This window comes from Boleophthalmus pectinirostris, unplaced genomic scaffold (genome assembly GCF_026225935.1).
Source record: "Boleophthalmus pectinirostris isolate CB_2022bp ecotype Guang Dong unplaced genomic scaffold, ASM2622593v1 HiC_scaffold_21, whole genome shotgun sequence".
In the NCBI taxonomy this organism is placed as follows: domain Eukaryota; kingdom Metazoa; phylum Chordata; class Actinopteri; order Gobiiformes; family Gobiidae; genus Boleophthalmus; species Boleophthalmus pectinirostris.
Genome location: NW_026571175.1, coordinates 22623862 through 22642284, shown reverse-complemented (window position 1 = coordinate 22642284; position 18423 = coordinate 22623862). Strand labels below are relative to the sequence as shown.

Here is an 18423-nt window from a genome sequence, read left to right as displayed (position 1 = left end):
AGATATCATTGCTTTGTCTGGAATGTTTCACAGTGTGGTATTAAACCTTTCTATCTTCGTAGAGACCAAACCAGACCATGTTATAGGTCAGATCTGTGGAGAGGCGACCGCGCTCACAGTCAGAATGTCAGAAGTGATTGTTTTCAATGCAAAGTCAATTGGAGTCAGAGTCAATGGAGCCGAACGTTCCCTCATGCTCACTTTCTATTTGAAACACAGCAGTGAGCAGGTCAGCTATGTCCATTTACAGTCTATGCCCCCGCCTGAAAACCACCAAAATATATGAGATATTTACAACCCTGGCGCTGTCTTATACTTTTTATTAAGTTCTTGATCTAAGGTCTTCTTTTTCCCATAGTTCCACAGGTGAATAGTCTGTTGCCATGGAGCACTCTCCCTCTCTGAACCTGTCTGGCCCGGACGGTGAGGAGGCAGAGGACCCACTGCGCCCCCTACTGCCCCCGAGAATAATACTACAACCTCAGGCCTGCTCTTCCCAATGTGGCATCCACCATACAGTTCAACCTCCACCTGATCCTACCGTGTGGATGGACCGCACCCAAGCTATGGCCACGACACCCCTTTACAATGGACATCTGTATTTAACAACATCCCCACGACCAAGTAAGAAAACAAAAGGCAAAGAGAAGAAAAGTGAGAGGAGATCGAAGAGTTCTAGTCACAAAGGTAAAAGTAAAAATACAAGTAGTGGACATAGGCTACAAGAAAGGGTGACCTCCTTCACAGATGTGCCACTATCACAGACTGGGTCACCGTACATGGGACACTGCAGACCAATCATGGACCCTAAAGATAGCGAGAGTCGAATCTGTAGCATCTCTGAAAACGTGGAAATGCAAGAACGCCAGGCGCTACCAGAAATCATCATCACAAGCAAAGACGATGAACTGCAACAGGAGGTACCACATCAGCCCAAGGAAGTGAAGACCCCACTGCATATAGGCCAAAGACCCAAACCAAACCCGCTCAATATCAGTCCAAAATCGAAAGCTGACGACGATCCGTACTGGAGGACCCATAACATCGGCTGGAGGTTGGTGCGGAGGAGGAGCCTGTTTCTGAGGAGACAGAGGCTGAATGACTGTGCCCTTGCCGTGGGGATCTTTGGGGTGGTGCTGATGGTGATGGAGACTGAGCTGTCCTGGAGCGTTTACAGCAAGGTTAGTCCAAGATCTGGCATTTCTGCAGCCTGGCAATCTAGATTAGAAAGATTGTAGCACAACTGAGTCACTGTATTACTTATTTTTATATATATGATGGGAAAGTCCATATTATGACTAGGACTGGGTATCATTAAGAAGTTGTCGATACGATACATACCTCCATACATAGGCCACAACTCAGTGCACTTTCGATTCAATACAATATATTTCAAATTGATTCAATATAGTTCAATAAAAAAGGCTAAATCATGGCTGTGATACTAAAAGTCTTTGTTAAACCACTTCTTGTGCAAAGTGAATATGAAACACACCCATTTTAATCATAAAAACAGTGAATATGTCAAATGTGTCGCATAAACGAGCTTCTGTACTGTAAACAAGCAACAAAACTGCAGCCCTGTAACAAAATAATTCAGTAAAATATACCAAAAAATACTCTTGGCGATATATCGATACAGCAGCCTACAATATTGATACTGTATCATCACATTAAGCGATACAATATATCGATATTTTGATATTTTTGCACACTCCTAATTATGACCATGTGTAATTACAGTGTAAACGTGCCAAATTATGACAAAAGTGCCCATTTCCATCTAGACAACCATGAGGTAATTCTAATAAAAAACAAGGGGAAACTTGAAAAAACACAAATTACTTCACTCCCAGTTTCAATTATGTATGTATTTATTTATTTATTTAATGGGGAAAATGCATAATGTTGGTCACCCTTTGCTGGTAACAGTGAGGAGAGAAGCAATTTCTACAGACATGGTTATTATTATTGATGTGTTCAATAGAACACATCACCCCCCCCCCACGCTTCCTCTAATATAAATGAATTGAAAGAGGGTCCAATTCTGGGCACCTAAGACCCTGGCGCCCAGACAACAGACCCAGATACATGCTTCATAGGAGTAAATGTGAGCGTATCATTTTCATTTTCCCATGATAGTATTGGTTTTGAATAGGGGTTTAAACAGATAAACTAAAGTGTTATAGTTTTAAGTAGTTTACAGTATATTTGAAAGTTTGACCTGCTGTCTTTGTCCTGACATTTAAATAAAATAAATACGCTTGTTATGAATAGAAAAACACACTTGAATTATTACAGTTTTCTTCTCATTGCTGCTTAAGTTTTTAGTTTTACTCTCTCAAGTGGTGTCAGTGTGTTGTTAATGGCTGCTATAATTTACCATAAAACATCTGTTCTCTCATCTGCCAGCTGTTTTCTCTGAAGAGGGCGATGATTTGGGGATAATTGCTTCTTTTTAGTGAGACAAATATGGATACACAAGAGAGTATGGAGATGATGGGGCTTTTTGTGTTATTTTTATAGCAAGCCTATTCAGGGCTTTCAGCTTCCTGCTATATGCAACATTTTGAGAACTTTTCCCATTTAAATTCATATTTTGTGTTATATTATTAATTGCTATGCTATGGTCGTAATTTTGCACCATTCTGAAACCCATAGATAACTGTCACAATCCCCAGATAATGCCCAGATAACTGAAGCTGGTTATATCTGGAAGGAGATCTGGGCTAGAATTTATGTCCAACCAATAAATGCTTTGCCAGACTTGGAAAGGAAAAGCCAAAAGGAAAAAAAAAATCTACAAGTTGTCTCGAATTTCCACCTTATATGTAGAAAATCACCAAGGCATATTAAAGAAAAGTGCAATTCCAATTTTGTATACAAGTTAAAAATCTATAAATGATTTTGGCCTTTCAGTGTGAATTTCTTGGACATAAACTATACAGCCTTTTAACTGGTGCTGTTCAAAAAATCTATCTTCAGAGTTAAAATGGCCTACTAAAAGGCCATTGATGCAATATTCTACCATTACATGCGGACCTATAATTTTCTATACAAAGATTAAACCATAATCTTAATTCCTCCTACTGCATTTCTATATATCACAATAGTTATGTCATTTCCTTAAACAAATTATTTTTCCATTAAAAATATGTTGAGTCACTGACCTTTTAAGTCTTATAGACCAGTGTTTCTCAACCTTTTTTGAGCCACGGCACGTTTTTTACATTGGAAAAATCTTGCGGCACACCACTAACCAAAATGTTACAAAAATGACACTATACAGTATATTTAATTACAATATAATTTCTACATTAATTTCTACTTACTCAGTGTGTTTTTATAGCAGTTAAGCTTGAAAAGCTCTTCTTCTGGGTCAGAATCTTGTCCAGGGCCCATTTCGGAGTTTGCATTCGTCCATTTTAAAAACTTTTCCATGACTGTCACCACGCACATGCGTTACTAATTCTTTTAAAGCAGGGGTGCTCACACTTTTTCAGCATGCGATCTACTTACAAAATGACCAAGTCATAAAGACCTACCTAATACAAAACCAAGCAAACTGCACTGAAACACTCTGTGCCCCTTTTTTGGACCCTCACCCACAGTTTGAGAACCCCTTCTTTAAGAGAACTTCCTCTTTACACAAAACTGTGAAAAAAGTGAAGGCAGATTTTTAAACCTGTTTTTTAAAGTTCCAAACTGGAGTTTCATTCTTTTCTGGTTTTGCAGTGATATTCACCAGCCTCTGCACGTTTACCAAATCAAACGCACATCGTGACAAACACAGATGCATTTGTGCACTTTTGTTAGACAAACTTCAGCCAAATGTGGCAGTAGGTCTGTTCTGTAGATCTGCTCTATGCTGTAGACCTGCTTTGTGCCAACACTGGTAACACAAATTTAGACTCGTTTTTGCTTCACGTTTTGGTCTTGCTCTTCTAATCAGCGCGCACTGTGGAAGGGGCTTGTGTTCGCTGTACGCAGGAAGGAGCGAGAGCGTGAAAAGGTGAGGGGCGGCGTGCTGACGTGAGGCAGATGGACAGGTAGGATGTTTAGGAAGTTTGAACCTGCCCTGTGATGCACGCTGGTACACGAGGGCACACGCTGTCGCAGACAAGCCGTGCGTAGGGAGCGTGTGTGTTTGTGATGTGCCGTAGAGTCTCCGCGGGCTGCACTGAGACGCCCCACACGCTCTGGCACACCTGTACAAGTTTATTGCCAACAGCAGCGGCCGTAATGAAATATGATCGCACTTGTTGAGTGTCAGACCTTGAGTGACAGACAAAACCGAGTCCAAACGCGAGTCCGAGACGAGACACGGCGATCTACCCACACGACCTTGGCGATCGACTGGTAGATCGGGATCGACGTATTGAGCACCTCTGATTTAAAGGAACGAGGCAATTAGCTGCCTGTCGCCACCCGGACGAATATTAGATCACTCTGCCAGTTATATTATATTGTATTATATACTACACTGTACTACAGCACGGACACTCGACAATGACATAATATTTGCAGGTAATAATTAATACATTTTTATTTTAAAAAAGTGATATTGGATAATTTCTCACGGCACACCTGACGATCTCAGTGGTTGAGAATCACTGTTGTAGACTATAGATTATGGTGTTAATCTTTGTACTAATGTATCTGTGCTTTGTTTGGCAGAGCTCTCTGTACTCTCTGGCCCTGAAGTCCGTCATCAGCGTCACCACTGTTATTCTGGTGGGACTTATCATCGCGTACCACTGCTGTGAGATACAGGTAAAAGTGCAGTTTTTATAATAATTAAAGGTCCTATGTTGTGAAAAATGTACTCTTGTGAACTTTAAGCCATGTTATAATGCTGTTAAAATATCAAAAACATACCTGGAGCTGAGTTTTGTTTCATTCACATGTTTTGAGTAACTCTTTATTATAAGTCTGTCAACATCTCCAAAGTTCAAAATGCTCTGTTCCACCTTGTGATGTCATGAAGTGGTAGCGGAAGTTAACAACTACGTTTTTACCTTTAGTGTAGTAGAGGTTGAAGCAGTGGTGGAGTTAGCAATTTGGGGGCCCTAGGTGAACTTGAGCTTGGGGCCCTCACCATAATGCACCTTTTTTTTTTTTTTAAATATGTATTTATTGTCTGTTTTCCCCCATTGTTCTTCAGACATGCACATCTCTATTTATATGAATTATGGTGGATTGGAAACTTGTCTTATTAGTTCGGTAGCCTAGTAGATAGCCAGAATTGGAAGTGGTTTTATTTTTTCCTGGTACAATTACATTTTTGTTTACATCCATTACATACGATTATTATTATTTTTCTTATGATTATTGTTTAAAAGTAAAGTACGCTCATTTAATGTCATATGTCTTAATGTCAAATTGCTCTGAGGCCTCGGTCATTAGTGGCACTGAGGGCAATTGGTTGGGGCCCCTCCAGGTTAAGGGGCCCTAAGTGGCTGCCTACTCTTGCCTAATGGTAGTGCCACCTCTGGTTGGCAGTTCGAGGGCTGCAATCATCCAAATGATTCAAGTGAAGGGGTATGTAGTTTAAAAACACAGTGGAGCACTTCCTGTATTACCACATGGCATCACAAAGTGTTTCTTAGTCTGAGAGAAGATCACAGCCTAAATATGCAGGTGGGTTTGTGTGTTAAACATGTGTGAATGAAACAAAACACAACTCCAGGTATATTTGCGGTGAGGAAACAACATTTTAACATACTGTATCAGAAAACAGTGTAATATGGGCTCTGTAAAGCATCAAATGGTGGATTAGGATGGCATATGTAGCGAAGCGGTTCCCAAACTGTTTCCAGACTTTTAATGAGCAATTATCCTGATACTGATACTTCCAGTTAAATTTTGAAAAGGCTCTACTGGCCTTATTCTGCACTTGTCTGCACTAATAAATACTACTAAACTCCATTTTCTTTGTAGTGGCTCCTCTGGTTAATCAGGAATCATGCTTATTTCAAAGGTGATTTTGAGAAAAGTTTTGCAGCTAAAATATAATATACAGTAGATCCATTTGTGTAAAATCTTCGATGTTCATATTCACCGACGAGTCAACACTGCACCGATTCTCCGAGAGGCTTTAAAACAGCTTTGTAGTCTGTATAGAATGTATTTTCTGTCAAGATCAGCAGCCTCATACAAAACAATACAACAAAATGACCATAGCAGCGCCCACAGCAACTGCATTGTGAAACTTCTCTAGTGGAGAAATGCAAATGCTTTTCTTCAAGGAGATGTCACTTTGTCTGGAATATTTCACAGCGTGGCATTACACTTTTCTACCTTCATAGAGATCAAACCAGACCAAGTTACAGGTAAGATATGTGGAGAGGCGACCCCACTCACAGTCAGAAATGTAACTGGATAAATGTAAGGTAGATTTGTAATGTCATATTGTGAAACATTCCAGGCAGAGTATTGACATCTCCATAGAAACGCAGGTGATGGACCCTCAACCAAAAAGTTACATAGTGCACCTTTAATAAAGACTAGGAATGGGACAAGATTCGGCAAAATAAAGTTGTACCACACACTTGGAAAATTAACTTAACCAGATTTTTTCCCATATGTGATGACAAGAAGTAATTACAAAAAGGCAGTACTACAATGACAGCAAAAATGTGAAAGAACATAAAATTTAAAAATAGTGAGGTTAAATTGTAAATTGAATCGAACAATTTATTTATTATAGTTCATATCAAAATGTTTTCTTGTCTCATTCTTGTGAACCCAGTCGTGTTATTGTTTTGTGAGACCAATGATGATACCACAATACCAAATCTGTTACCAGAGTTTGGAAATCAATGCTTTGGGAAAACATAGACTTAATAAATATAGTAATATAAATATAAAGAGGCTTGTTTAAAATTTCAGAATTTTTGGACTATTTGAATTTTTGTAAAGGCTAAGCAATCAACTCAAAGTAATTATCTTGAAAACACAGAGCTTTGATTGAGTCTGTTGATCAGCGGAAGATAGAGGAAAAGCTACTTAAAATACGGAATTTATCAAGATCAAGATTAATTATCTTTTGCAAGGCTTGTCCGAGTTGTCCTTGTCTAGTCAATTCTTTACAATGTCATTCAGTTGTAATGTGGTGACTGTTTGCTGTTTTGTGATGATTTGTGCAAATGAAAGTACAAATTAGAACCAGCACCACTACCCCAGGTTTTACACTGGTTTTCCTCAAATTGATCTATTTTTACATTTAGATTTTATTCTGGAAGTTGCCGTGGGCGCTGCCATCATTATTTGGGATGTCTTAATTTGCATGAGGCTGCTGATTTTAACAGTAAATAAGTTATATACAGACTGCAAAGGCTCTCAGCGAATTGGTGGTTTGTGCATATGATCTTAGAACATTTTACACAAATAAACCAACTTTAAATGACAAATTCTCCACTGAAATGAATGGAATTCCCTTTTAACCAGAAATGCCACCAAAACAAAAGTGAGGTTTAGTATCATTTAGAGGCAAAAGTTGGCGTATTAAAACAAATGCAAATTTCTTTCAACTTTGATTTAAATAAACAAAACAATAAACAATACAAACTTAAAGAGCCCATATTAGCCCATTTTTTTATTGTCTCCTCTTCACAAACATACCTGAAGGTATGTTTAGTTTCATACACACGTTTAACACACAAACCCTGCGTATTTAGTCTGAGTTCTTCTCTCAAACAGAAAACACTCTGTTCTACTTTGTGATGTCATGTGGTAATACAGGAAGTACTCCACTGTGTTTTTAAACTCTATACGCCTTCACTAGAAATATTTGGATAATTTCAAATCTAGAATTGGCAATCTCAACTGAACTGAAGGCAAAAGGAGCTGTTAAGTTGAAAACTACCACTTCATGACATCACAAGGTGGAACAGTGCATTTTCATCTTTGGAGATGTAGACAGACTAATAAATTAGTATTACTCAAACATGTGTGAATGAAAGAAAACACAACTCCAGGTATGTTTTTAGGTAACGACATTATAATATGACTTCAAGAATGTCAATTTGCGTAATATAGGAACAAAATCTCCTATAAATTCTGACAAAGTCTGAACTTTACTTCAAACCACATGCATTTAATGACAAAGGATCAGCTGTGGACTGTAAATGCACAGTCTACTTTTTACTGTCAAATTATGGCATATAAAATAAATATATATATATAAAATAAATTGTATGAAATTGTATTGTGAGCAGCTCTGTCTCAGTTTGATTGATGGTATTTAAGTGCCCATTAAAGAGGCTTTTGGGTGGATTTTTATCATGACAAAGCAAATGTCTAAGGAGCATTTAGGAGCTACATTGTAATTCTCATTAATCATCCCACCGCTCCCTCAGTGTCCATTATAAAACACATATCTCATGTCTATTACATTACATCCACGCCATCGGGCTCCAGGCTATAGATTAAAACACATTGCAGTATTTCTCTTAAAAGATTGGAAGCTGGTGATTCAATTCCCACAAACGATAACCCTATTGCCCCCTGTTGTTATGTCCTTGAGCAGGACTCTTTACCCACTTTGCCTGTAGTAGTTGTCTGTGATTTTCTTGTGGCATTCACACTTGCACACACCATATCAAAACTGAGATTAAACCAGGACAATAACTGAAACGAAACTTGGACTAGAACAGGACTAAAATGACAGGCACATCCCTGTTAGTTTGCCCCAAGGCAGGTGCTTTGTCATAAATCTATCATCATAAATCTTTTAAGTAATTTGGCGAATGTAAAATTAATTGTCTTCAAAAATAGTTTCAGATTATGGCTAGGCGACATCTTTTTAACCCCTTAACGCCTGAATATATATAGATGTACAACATATATTTTGTGTGTGTTTTTCCTGAAGTAGATGGTAAATTAAGTTGGGATTATTCATTTGACTATAGCAAAAAATAAATAAATAGAAATTTGGGTATGTTGCAAATTTATGACAACTAGAAACAAGTGCTTGCCTAGGAAGGTACAGCATTTGCATTAACTGGCACTGGGGGAAGGCAGTCGCTATCTCATCTTAGATCTTGATCCGAACGGTTTGTGGCATATTTGTGACAGTTGGCATTAAAAGGTTAAAGGTCTTATATTAGACAAAATGGTTTCATTAGAGCTCATGTTACAATGCTGTTACCTCATCAAAAACATGCCTGGAGTTGTGTTTTGTTTCTTTCTTTATTATTATGTCTACATCTATGTCTACATCTGCAAACATCTACAAAACTCAAAATGCCCTGTTCTACATTGTGACGTCATGTAGTGGACTTTATTTCTGCTGTTTGATTACTTTTTTCGGCTGAATATTTCATTACTTACAGCAGGACAGCGGCTTTTTCTGGAGGAGACAAGCGCAGTAGAGCCAAGTGACAGTGGTACCAGAGTAATAGGGGAAACAGATACTGGCACACAAGCCTAGAGCGCCCTCTTGTGGCTGTCAGTGTGAACATTTTAATATATAAGTCGCATCAGAGAAAAAATTGCAGGACCACCCAAACCATGAAAAAAAGTGCGACTTATAGTCTGAAAAATACAGTATTATGGGTCCTTTAATGCTGATGTTTACTCAAACATAGACACTTTTTCCCACTCACTTCTCGAATTAGTTAACCTCTGTCCTGTATTGAGTGAGTAGCAGGTGGATTTAACCAATTAGAGTGAAGTGGGAACTTTCAGAAGAAATCTACTCCAAGACAACTGTGAAATACATTTTTAACCATCCCCTATACATCAATTTTAAATCATACCTGCTCTGTGTGCAGTTATACGTCCATGATATCGGTGCAGAGGATTGGCGTATCGCTATGACAACTGAGCGTGTGACCCTCATTGTGCTGGAGCTGGTTGCCGTGGCGATCCACCCGTACCCCGTTGGTCTGTCATCGTACTTCCAGCCGAACAAGACCCGTCCGTCGCTGTCGGAGACGGAGCTGGAGATCGTGCTGGCGCTCCCCATGTTCCTGCGTCTGTACCTTCTGGGGCGCGCCATGATGCTCCACAGTCGTCTCTTCACGGACACGGCGTCTCGAAGCATCGGGGCCCTCAACAAGGTGAAGAATGAAACATACACACAGACTCAAGAGGCAACTTGCAATAATAATATACAAATAAATAATAATAATCTGAATATTATTTTGTGTTGCACCTTTCAAAAACATGGTTACAAAATGCTTCACATCATCAGTGTAAATTCACTTATAATCTGACTAGTGCTGCAAAAGACCAAGAAATAAAAGAAGTTTACAGTATGTGCAAGGACAACTGTGAAATACAGAAATAAATGAACATTGTAAATAACCCATTAACAAAGCTCCAAATACAAATGGAACCCATTAACTAACTAGAAGCCAATTAGATCAGGGGTCTCCCACCTTTTTCCTCCAAAGAACTACTTTTCCAGACAACACTACTAGAGAGCTGCTCACTTTAGCGCTCACAAGAAATTGCGTAAATATGAGAGCCACAGTTTTTAACCATTGCCCATTTATAGTACACAAATATTTGCAATGGTAATAGGTATTTAATTAATCAGATTTTAGTTATTCAGCACAATGCGTACGATTCAGAAATCCCTTGGCGAGTTACTAGAACGGGGCTGGAGAGCTCCAGAGCTACAAGTTGGAGACCCCAGAATCAGATTAATTGACAAAATCACCAGCAAACTGTACATACAGTGTGCAGTACAGTAATCTGTAACTAAGTACATTTTTAAAGTATTTTTCCTAACACTGTTTGCATATAAGATAACTAATCTTTGATAGAAATTGAATGTTGGAGAAGAATTTGAAGAAAGAATCTCAAGTGATTTCAGTACAGAAGTTGATTTGATTCTTGTCCACATTTTGGAAATTCAAAGTTGGTTAAGTTGAAACTTGAATTTAAGCGTCACGGACATGTCAGTAATGCATTTCATATCTATGACATGGTATTTGAAACGTAATATTTTTAACATAAAATCTTATGTATTTACATGTTCTAGACTTGCTGACAAAAAAAATATTTTAAAGTTTTTCTTTTTAAAATTTTGTCCTGTTTATACTTAAAGGTGCATTTTGTAAATTATCTGGTGAAGTGTCCGTCAGATTCTTTTCTCCAAGGAGTTAATTTAATCTTTCTTTCTTCATGGAGACTAAAAAAAGACCAAGTTACTGCTCAGATCTGTTGAGAGGCAACCTAGCTGTATTTTTGACCTACAAAACCATCTATAATTTAATAAATGTAAGGTAGAGCTGTATAATTTCATATTATGGAACATTCCAGGCAGAACAATGACATATCCATAGAAACAGGTGAGTCTGTCCTGATAATATTCATTGTAGCTTAATAAATAGTTTAATTAGAGCATATTATTATACATATTATATATATTATAAGACTTGATTTCAAACTAGTCTGAGTTTCGCACACTGAAAACACATTAAAAGTCATTAAAGTCATTTCCATTGAAGATCTTGTTGCTCTTTAAACAGCAGCTTCCTGTGTTTGTGTGCCTTTAGGTGGGCCGAGAGGTCTGTAGACAAGTGACTATTGAGGTGTGCCCATGATCCTCACTGCTGCTGTCGCCTCCTTCGCTTCTGCGCTTTGCCCTGATAATGCCCCCCCTCACTCTAATCCCCCTATCCCCCCACCTCAAAACGCCATTCAAAAGTGACAAAAAACGACCTCCATGTGTCCTGCCAACGCAAAACCCGCTGCCCGTGTTTTGAGCTAGATTAGGAACATCCTTTATCTGCTTTTTGTTATATAATTGTAATAAGATTGGTGCTTTCCTAAATAGTCCCTCTGTGTTGAAAGAATAAAATATTAAATGGAAGTTTGTCCTTTCAGATTCACTTTAACACGAGGTTTGTGGGAAAAACACTGATGACGAACTACCCCGGGACCGTGCTCATGATCTTCAGTGTGTCTCTGTGGATAGTGGCAGCCTGGGGGCTACACGTCTGTGAGAGGTATGAGACTCTAATGGGCTATAATGTGAGCTGTAATGTATATGTAATATGATACAGGGACGCATCACTGCACCTTTCGTAATAAACACAGCAGATATAATGTGTGGTGGCATCAGATATCGACTTCCAAGATATCAGTTCAGCCGATATCCCATTTTGGTCGACAAATTGGTATAACATTGTGATTTACTGGCCATGTTGACTCAAAACGTATTTTTCATTTTCGTATACGAAATGGAGCAAAGGGTCATGGTTTGTGGTCTTTTTTTTAGTTATTGCTGCACCATAACTCTTAATTTAAGCAAAGAGACACATTTGGATAATTTTTTACCTTATGCTGTTTGTATTTAAAGGAAATTAAGAATATTTTCAGTCCCTACATGAGTATCGGCAGATACTTAAAGACAAAGTATCAACATCGGTATTGAAACAGAAAAACCTGATCATGCATCCCTAGTCTAACCTTCAGCATAACTGTGTATTGTAATTATTAAGACCCTGTGGAGACTTATACATTGTTATTTGAAGAGGACTGTTTGTATAATATCTCCTCACTTAACAATATCAGACTTTATGCTGATTGCAGCTACTTAAACAAACTATTTAGATTAAATTGCTGCTCTGCTTGAACTCCTGCTGCATTAGTCAGAGTACATAAACCTGACTTAAACCTGACAGAGTTGTATCTTCTTTCAGACATCATAACTACAGGGATCTGAGCAGTAACTACATGGAGGCGCTGTGGATGGTGTCAGTCACTTTTTTGTCGATCGGATATGGAGACGTGGTGCCGCACACGTACTGCGGCCGGAGCATCTGTCTGCTCACGGGGATCATGGTAAAAAATACAAATACTGTTAAAGGTCCTATACTAAACAAAATGGATTCTTGTGAGCTTTAAGACGTTTAATGATGTTACCTCCTCAAAAACATAGTTGTGTTTTGTTTCATTCACACATGTCTGAGTAATCGTCTATTCTTAGTCTGTCTTCATCTCTGTTAAACCTTTTGATGCTCTGCTCGTCATTGTGATGTCATGAGGTGATAGTTTTATAGTTAACAGCTCCTTTTACTTTTAGTTCAATTCAGATTGACATTTCCAGGGCTGAAATTATCCAAATGATTCTAGTGAAGGTGTATGGAGTTAAAAAACACAGTGGAGCGCATCCTGTATTATTACATGACATCACAAGGTGGAACAGAGGGTTTTCCAGAGAAGAGCAGTCAAAATATGCAAAGTTTGTGTGTTAAACATGAATGAAACAAAACACAACTGCAGGTGTTTGTGATGAGGAAGCAACATTATAACATAGATCAGAAAATAGTAATATGGGTTTGTTAATAGTCTTAGTGAATATTATGTTTCAATTGTTTTAACACTGTTTTACCATTATTTCTTTCACTAAATCTGCTTGACGTAATTCTGCATTTTAGGCTGTCTCCTCCTCATTTCTGTTTTCAAAAATGTTCATAGTAAAATGTTTCAAGAGGCTCATTGTGAACATTTCTCAAATTACCCTAAATTACATATTAACTTCGGAGCTAGCAGCTATTATGTTTAGCTTCATTCCAAATCCTTTTCTCCTTAGTGCAATGAAAGAGGCCATAGTCTTACACCCTCTGCTGGCAACTCTGACTTAAGCTGTGAAACATTCATTTTCAAGGCTAAGGTGTAGTTCATTAATAATAAAGGATCAAATTTAAATAGCTCTTTTTTGACACTCAGAGATGATTTACAGAGCATTATTCATTCACTAAGCCACTACTGTAGCCACAGCTGCCCTGGGGCAGACTGATGGAATTAAGCCTGGATAATAGAACTTAAAGATGCACTATGCAACTTTTCTGCCACCATGGAGATGTTACTGTTTGGCATATTATGGAATGCGCCATAGTATTTCATTAAAATAGTCTATCTTGCATTTATCCAATTACACACAGGGCTAGGTGACATGGCCAAAAAATAAAATCTAAATTTTTTTGCACACCTTGGACACTTACGATCCATCATTTGATTAATTGATTTTAATCAAAGTCACAGCAGAGACTGCTCATCTTTCAAACACAGACGGATCTTTACATTTTCATTCTAATCATATGCTGTTATTTAAGATTTTGTGAAATGTCTTCAGTTATATTTGTATAGAATTAATTAATTGTCGTTCCACAATATCTCTTTGCAAGATTTCGATTTCGTGATTTTGTATTTTTCAAAATCTCAATTATTAAAAACCCAAATTAATCCATTGGGGATGAGTGGGGGTTGCCTTTCCACATGACCTGCGACTTGACCTGGTGGTGTCACTTGTTTGTCTCCATGGAGATAGATAAGTTTAATACCATACTGTGGAATATTTAATAACATCAAGAGAAGAAAAGATGATTACACAGTGCACCTTTAAAACTCACCATCAAGTAATACATCAGGAGAAGAAAAGACTAAACTAGGACAAGACCAGGGCTAACCTGGGGTCTCTAATGTCTCTGTGTGGGTCCCTGTAATGTAGACGATGTAAGTGCATTTGTTCCGTGTGCACAGGGGGCGGGCTGCACGGTGCTGGTGGTCGCGGTGGTTGCCAGGAAACTGGAGTTGACTCGAGCTGAAAAACACGTCCACAACTTCATGATGGACTCACACATCACCAAAAGGGTAAAGGTCACCACGGGTCACACAGGACACCGCAATCTACTTAAGTTTAATTAGAGTAATTCATACGAGAAGTGGATTAAGGAAGTGTGACGTCACCCATAGCGCTTGGCTCCAGTCAAATGAAGCTCACTGAGGCTCGCAGTTACTGGAGCAAACTTGGAGCTGAGTTTCATATCAGGAATAGGAATTTATTTACGGACAAAATAGTGAAATAAAAACAACAAGATCATGTGGAGTGAGTTACGAATATGAATATTTTAAGACCAAAATGACTCACTGCAGCAGTTAAGGAGGAACATTTTTTCAATATCAAGAAAACTGGTGGAGCTGAAAGTACGCCCATTTTCACTTCCTATTTGGTCAAACATTCAAATTTTAACCACTTGGGATCAGTAAAGAAACAAATTGTCCATATTTTTAAATGAAATTATAGCTAATATCGTCTGATTAATGCAAAATGGGCTCTTTGAATGACGTTATAATGTTGTTACCTCCTCAATAACATACACGAGTTGTGTTTTCTATCAATCACACGTTTGAGTAATCACTTATTATTAGTCTGTCTGTATCTCCAAAGCTGAAAATGCTCTGTTCCACCTTGTGATGTCATGGAGTGGTAGTTTTACAATTTAACAGCTACCTTTTACTTTAGGTTCAGCAGAGATTGGCAGTTCCAGGGCTGAAATTATCCAAATGATTGTAGTGAAGGTGTGTGGAGTTTAAAAATAACAGTAGACCACTTCTTCTACAGTAGTTTTTGTTTGAGAGAATAACTAAATATGCAGGGTTACTCCAGGTATGTTTGTGATGAGGAAACAAAATTATAACATAAATCAGAAAATATAAAGAATAATACATCTAAGTTAAATGCTAAATGGTTTAATCAAATGTATGGACAAAACTAATCCTCAAAAAGTAAATAAAAGTCAAAGTTTATTTAAATTCATGAAGATGAGTTTGATTATCTGTTGGCTACCGGCGGCTAACTTGCTTCCATCTCCACAATTAGACATAAAATCACTTAAGCATCACCACTGCATCTTAGACTCGATGCATTGACTAATATTAATGCTCGATCGATGAAGTGGTCCTGTAAATAACTGCTGGCTCTTGAACTTAGACATAAAATAACTTCTCATGTGTTGAACTGTGTGTCTGTCGTAGATAAAAATTGCAGCAGCGAATGTGCTGAGAGAGACTTGGCTGATCTACAAACACGCAAAACTCAAGAGTCAAAAAGACCAGACACGAGTGAGAGACCACCAGAGGAAACTACTGCTCGCCATCCACCAGTAAGACCCCATTTCTGTTCAATCTTTGGTAAAGTCGCTCAGAAACAGGCCCGTCGACAGAAATTTGGGGACCCAGAAGTCACAGCAAAATATTACAGCTAAATAAGTCTCAAAAATACAAATGTAAAGGCTAATTCAGTCTGTTTAAAGGTGCATTCTGTAACTTTTCTGTTGAAAGGTCCAGCTGCATGTCTTAATGGAGCTTTATCAGGAATATTCCACAGTATTGCATTAAACTTATCTGCTTTCATGAAGAAATGTAAGTGACGCTACAAGTCAGGTCTGTGGAAAGCAGAGGCTACTCACAAATAGATAAGTTTAATGCCATACTGTGGAATATTGAAGGCAAAGCAATAACATCTCCATGGAGGCAGCTCAGTGGAGGACCAATCACCAGCAAAGTTGCAGAGTGCATAAATAAATGTAAATTTGTAAATAAATATTACAAACACTTCAATTACAATAAAATGTTCCAGGGTTTTAACAGATCCAATTATGTGTTTTTGGCTCTGAATACTGAATACACTATGTAGAGTTTCCCAGACCTCTGAGAAGAATAATTTAACACTTGTGAAGGTTAGACTGGAAAAAGTATACATTTTTCAATAGAGACCTAAAGACCTAAGGATTTATAATGCCCTTTATAAACTGGACTACTTTAACAAAACATGTTACAGCGGTCCAGCTTGAATTTACTTCTGTAGCCAGAGCTGTCCTGGGGCTGACTGATGGAAATGGGCCTGTGTTTACTTAATTAATAATTTAATTTGTCTTGTTATTTCATAAATCTGGTTAAATACCCTTCAAATGACTAGTCACCTCTATTTTTTGTGTATGCAGTTTGATTTAAAGGTACTAGGTAACATTTCTTGTAGAGGGACAATCACCTGCTTGTCTCTTATTACATTTCCTGGAATGCTCCACAGTAGTGCATCTATCATCAAGTAGATGATGCTACAAAGCCAAATTACTGGTCAAATCTGTGGAGAGGAGACCCCTTCAAAATGAGAATGTATGTTTTTCAGGGTATTTTTGATCAATAAAACAGTTGTAAATCAATATGCACAAGATAAAGATAAGATAATGCCACACTGTGGAGCATTTCAGGCAAGGCAATAGCATCTCAGTGACCACAAACAGGTGGCAGACCCTCCATCAGAGAAGTTACATAGTGCACCTTTAACACAGTATTTGTTATTGTTATGTAGTATATTATTATTACTATTATTATAATATTACCTATATTTGAATATACTACATATTCCTGTGAAATTTATGTCCTGTTATAATGTTGTTACTTCATCAAAAACATATCTGGAGTTCTATTTTATGTCATTCCCACATGTTTGTGTAACCATTAGTCTGTCTGCATCTCCAAAGCTCAAAATGCTCTGTTTCACCTTGTGATGTCATGAAACTGTACCATTTGTTCCATAGAGATGGGTAATTCCAGGGCTGAAATCATCCAAATTATTTTAGTGAAGGTTTATGGAGTTTAAAAACACAGTGGAACTCTGTAGTACCACTTGACATCACAAGGTGGAACAGGGTGTTTTCTGTTTGAGAGAAGAACTCAGCATAAATATTTAGGGTTTGTGTGTTAAACATGTGTGAATGAAACAAAACACAACTCCAGGTATGTTTCTAGTGGTATAAATGTCTATCAGAAAATAGTGTAATATCTTTAACACTGCTATTCTTAATTTTTAAAAAGTAAAACATTTTGTGCAGACTCCGCAAGGTGAAAATGGAGAAGAGGTGTCTGGCCGACCAGGGGAACTCTCTGGTGGATATAATGAAGGTAAGAGAGGCAAGTGTATCCACAATCTTTTCTGACATTAGAAAACACAGCAGCATCTAACATTCATGATCTGACCTTCCCTTTTACACTGCATTCACCACACGCAGATGCAGACACTGATGTACGACGTGCTAGCGGAGGTCCAAGGCTGTCGAGATGAGATGGACAACCACATCCTGAGTTTGGAGAAGAACGTAGAGGAGCTCCGAGAGGGCTTTAGGATTCTCATGCCTCTCCTCTCCAGCACGCTGTCCACGCAAAACTCATCCATCAGACATTTGCTCAGAGAGAGAGAGGGCAAAGCCGAGGAGGCAGGGGGAGGAGAAGGGGACAGGTAGAAGAGGAGAGGGGCAAATAGACTGGAATAAGTGCTGTGGGGAGGGGGAAAAGCGCAAGTGTTTAAAGGGCCCATATTACGCTAGTTTCTGATTTCTGTTGTAATGTTGTTACCTCATCACAAACTTACCTGGAGTAGTTTTCTTTCAATCACACAAGTTAAACACACAAACCCTGCATACTGAATTAGATCATTTTAGCTGTGAAATTGCCAGTCTCTATTGAACAAATATTAAAGGTAGACGTTAACTTGAAAACTACCACTACATGACATCACAAGGTGAAGCATTTTGCGCTTTGGAGATAAAGACAGATTAATAATAATACACGTGTGAATGAAACAAAACACAACTCCAGGTATGTTTCTGATGAGGTAACATT

At 38.2% G+C, this 18423-nt stretch overlaps 1 protein-coding gene across 1 annotated transcript; it reads left to right on the top strand.

The window, feature by feature from the left end:
* Window positions 1–383: 383 nt before the first annotated feature.
* On the top strand, window positions 384–18044 carry LOC110167370 (small conductance calcium-activated potassium channel protein 1-like). The gene is made up of 9 exons (XM_055157403.1): window positions 384–1181; window positions 4678–4773; window positions 9777–10064; window positions 11842–11963; window positions 12660–12801; window positions 14503–14613; window positions 15778–15905; window positions 17637–17706; window positions 17814–18044. The coding sequence occupies exons 1-9, from the start codon at window positions 384–386 to the stop codon at window positions 18042–18044; spliced, it is 1986 nt and encodes a 661-aa protein (XP_055013378.1).
* Window positions 18045–18423: the final 379 nt, after the last annotated feature.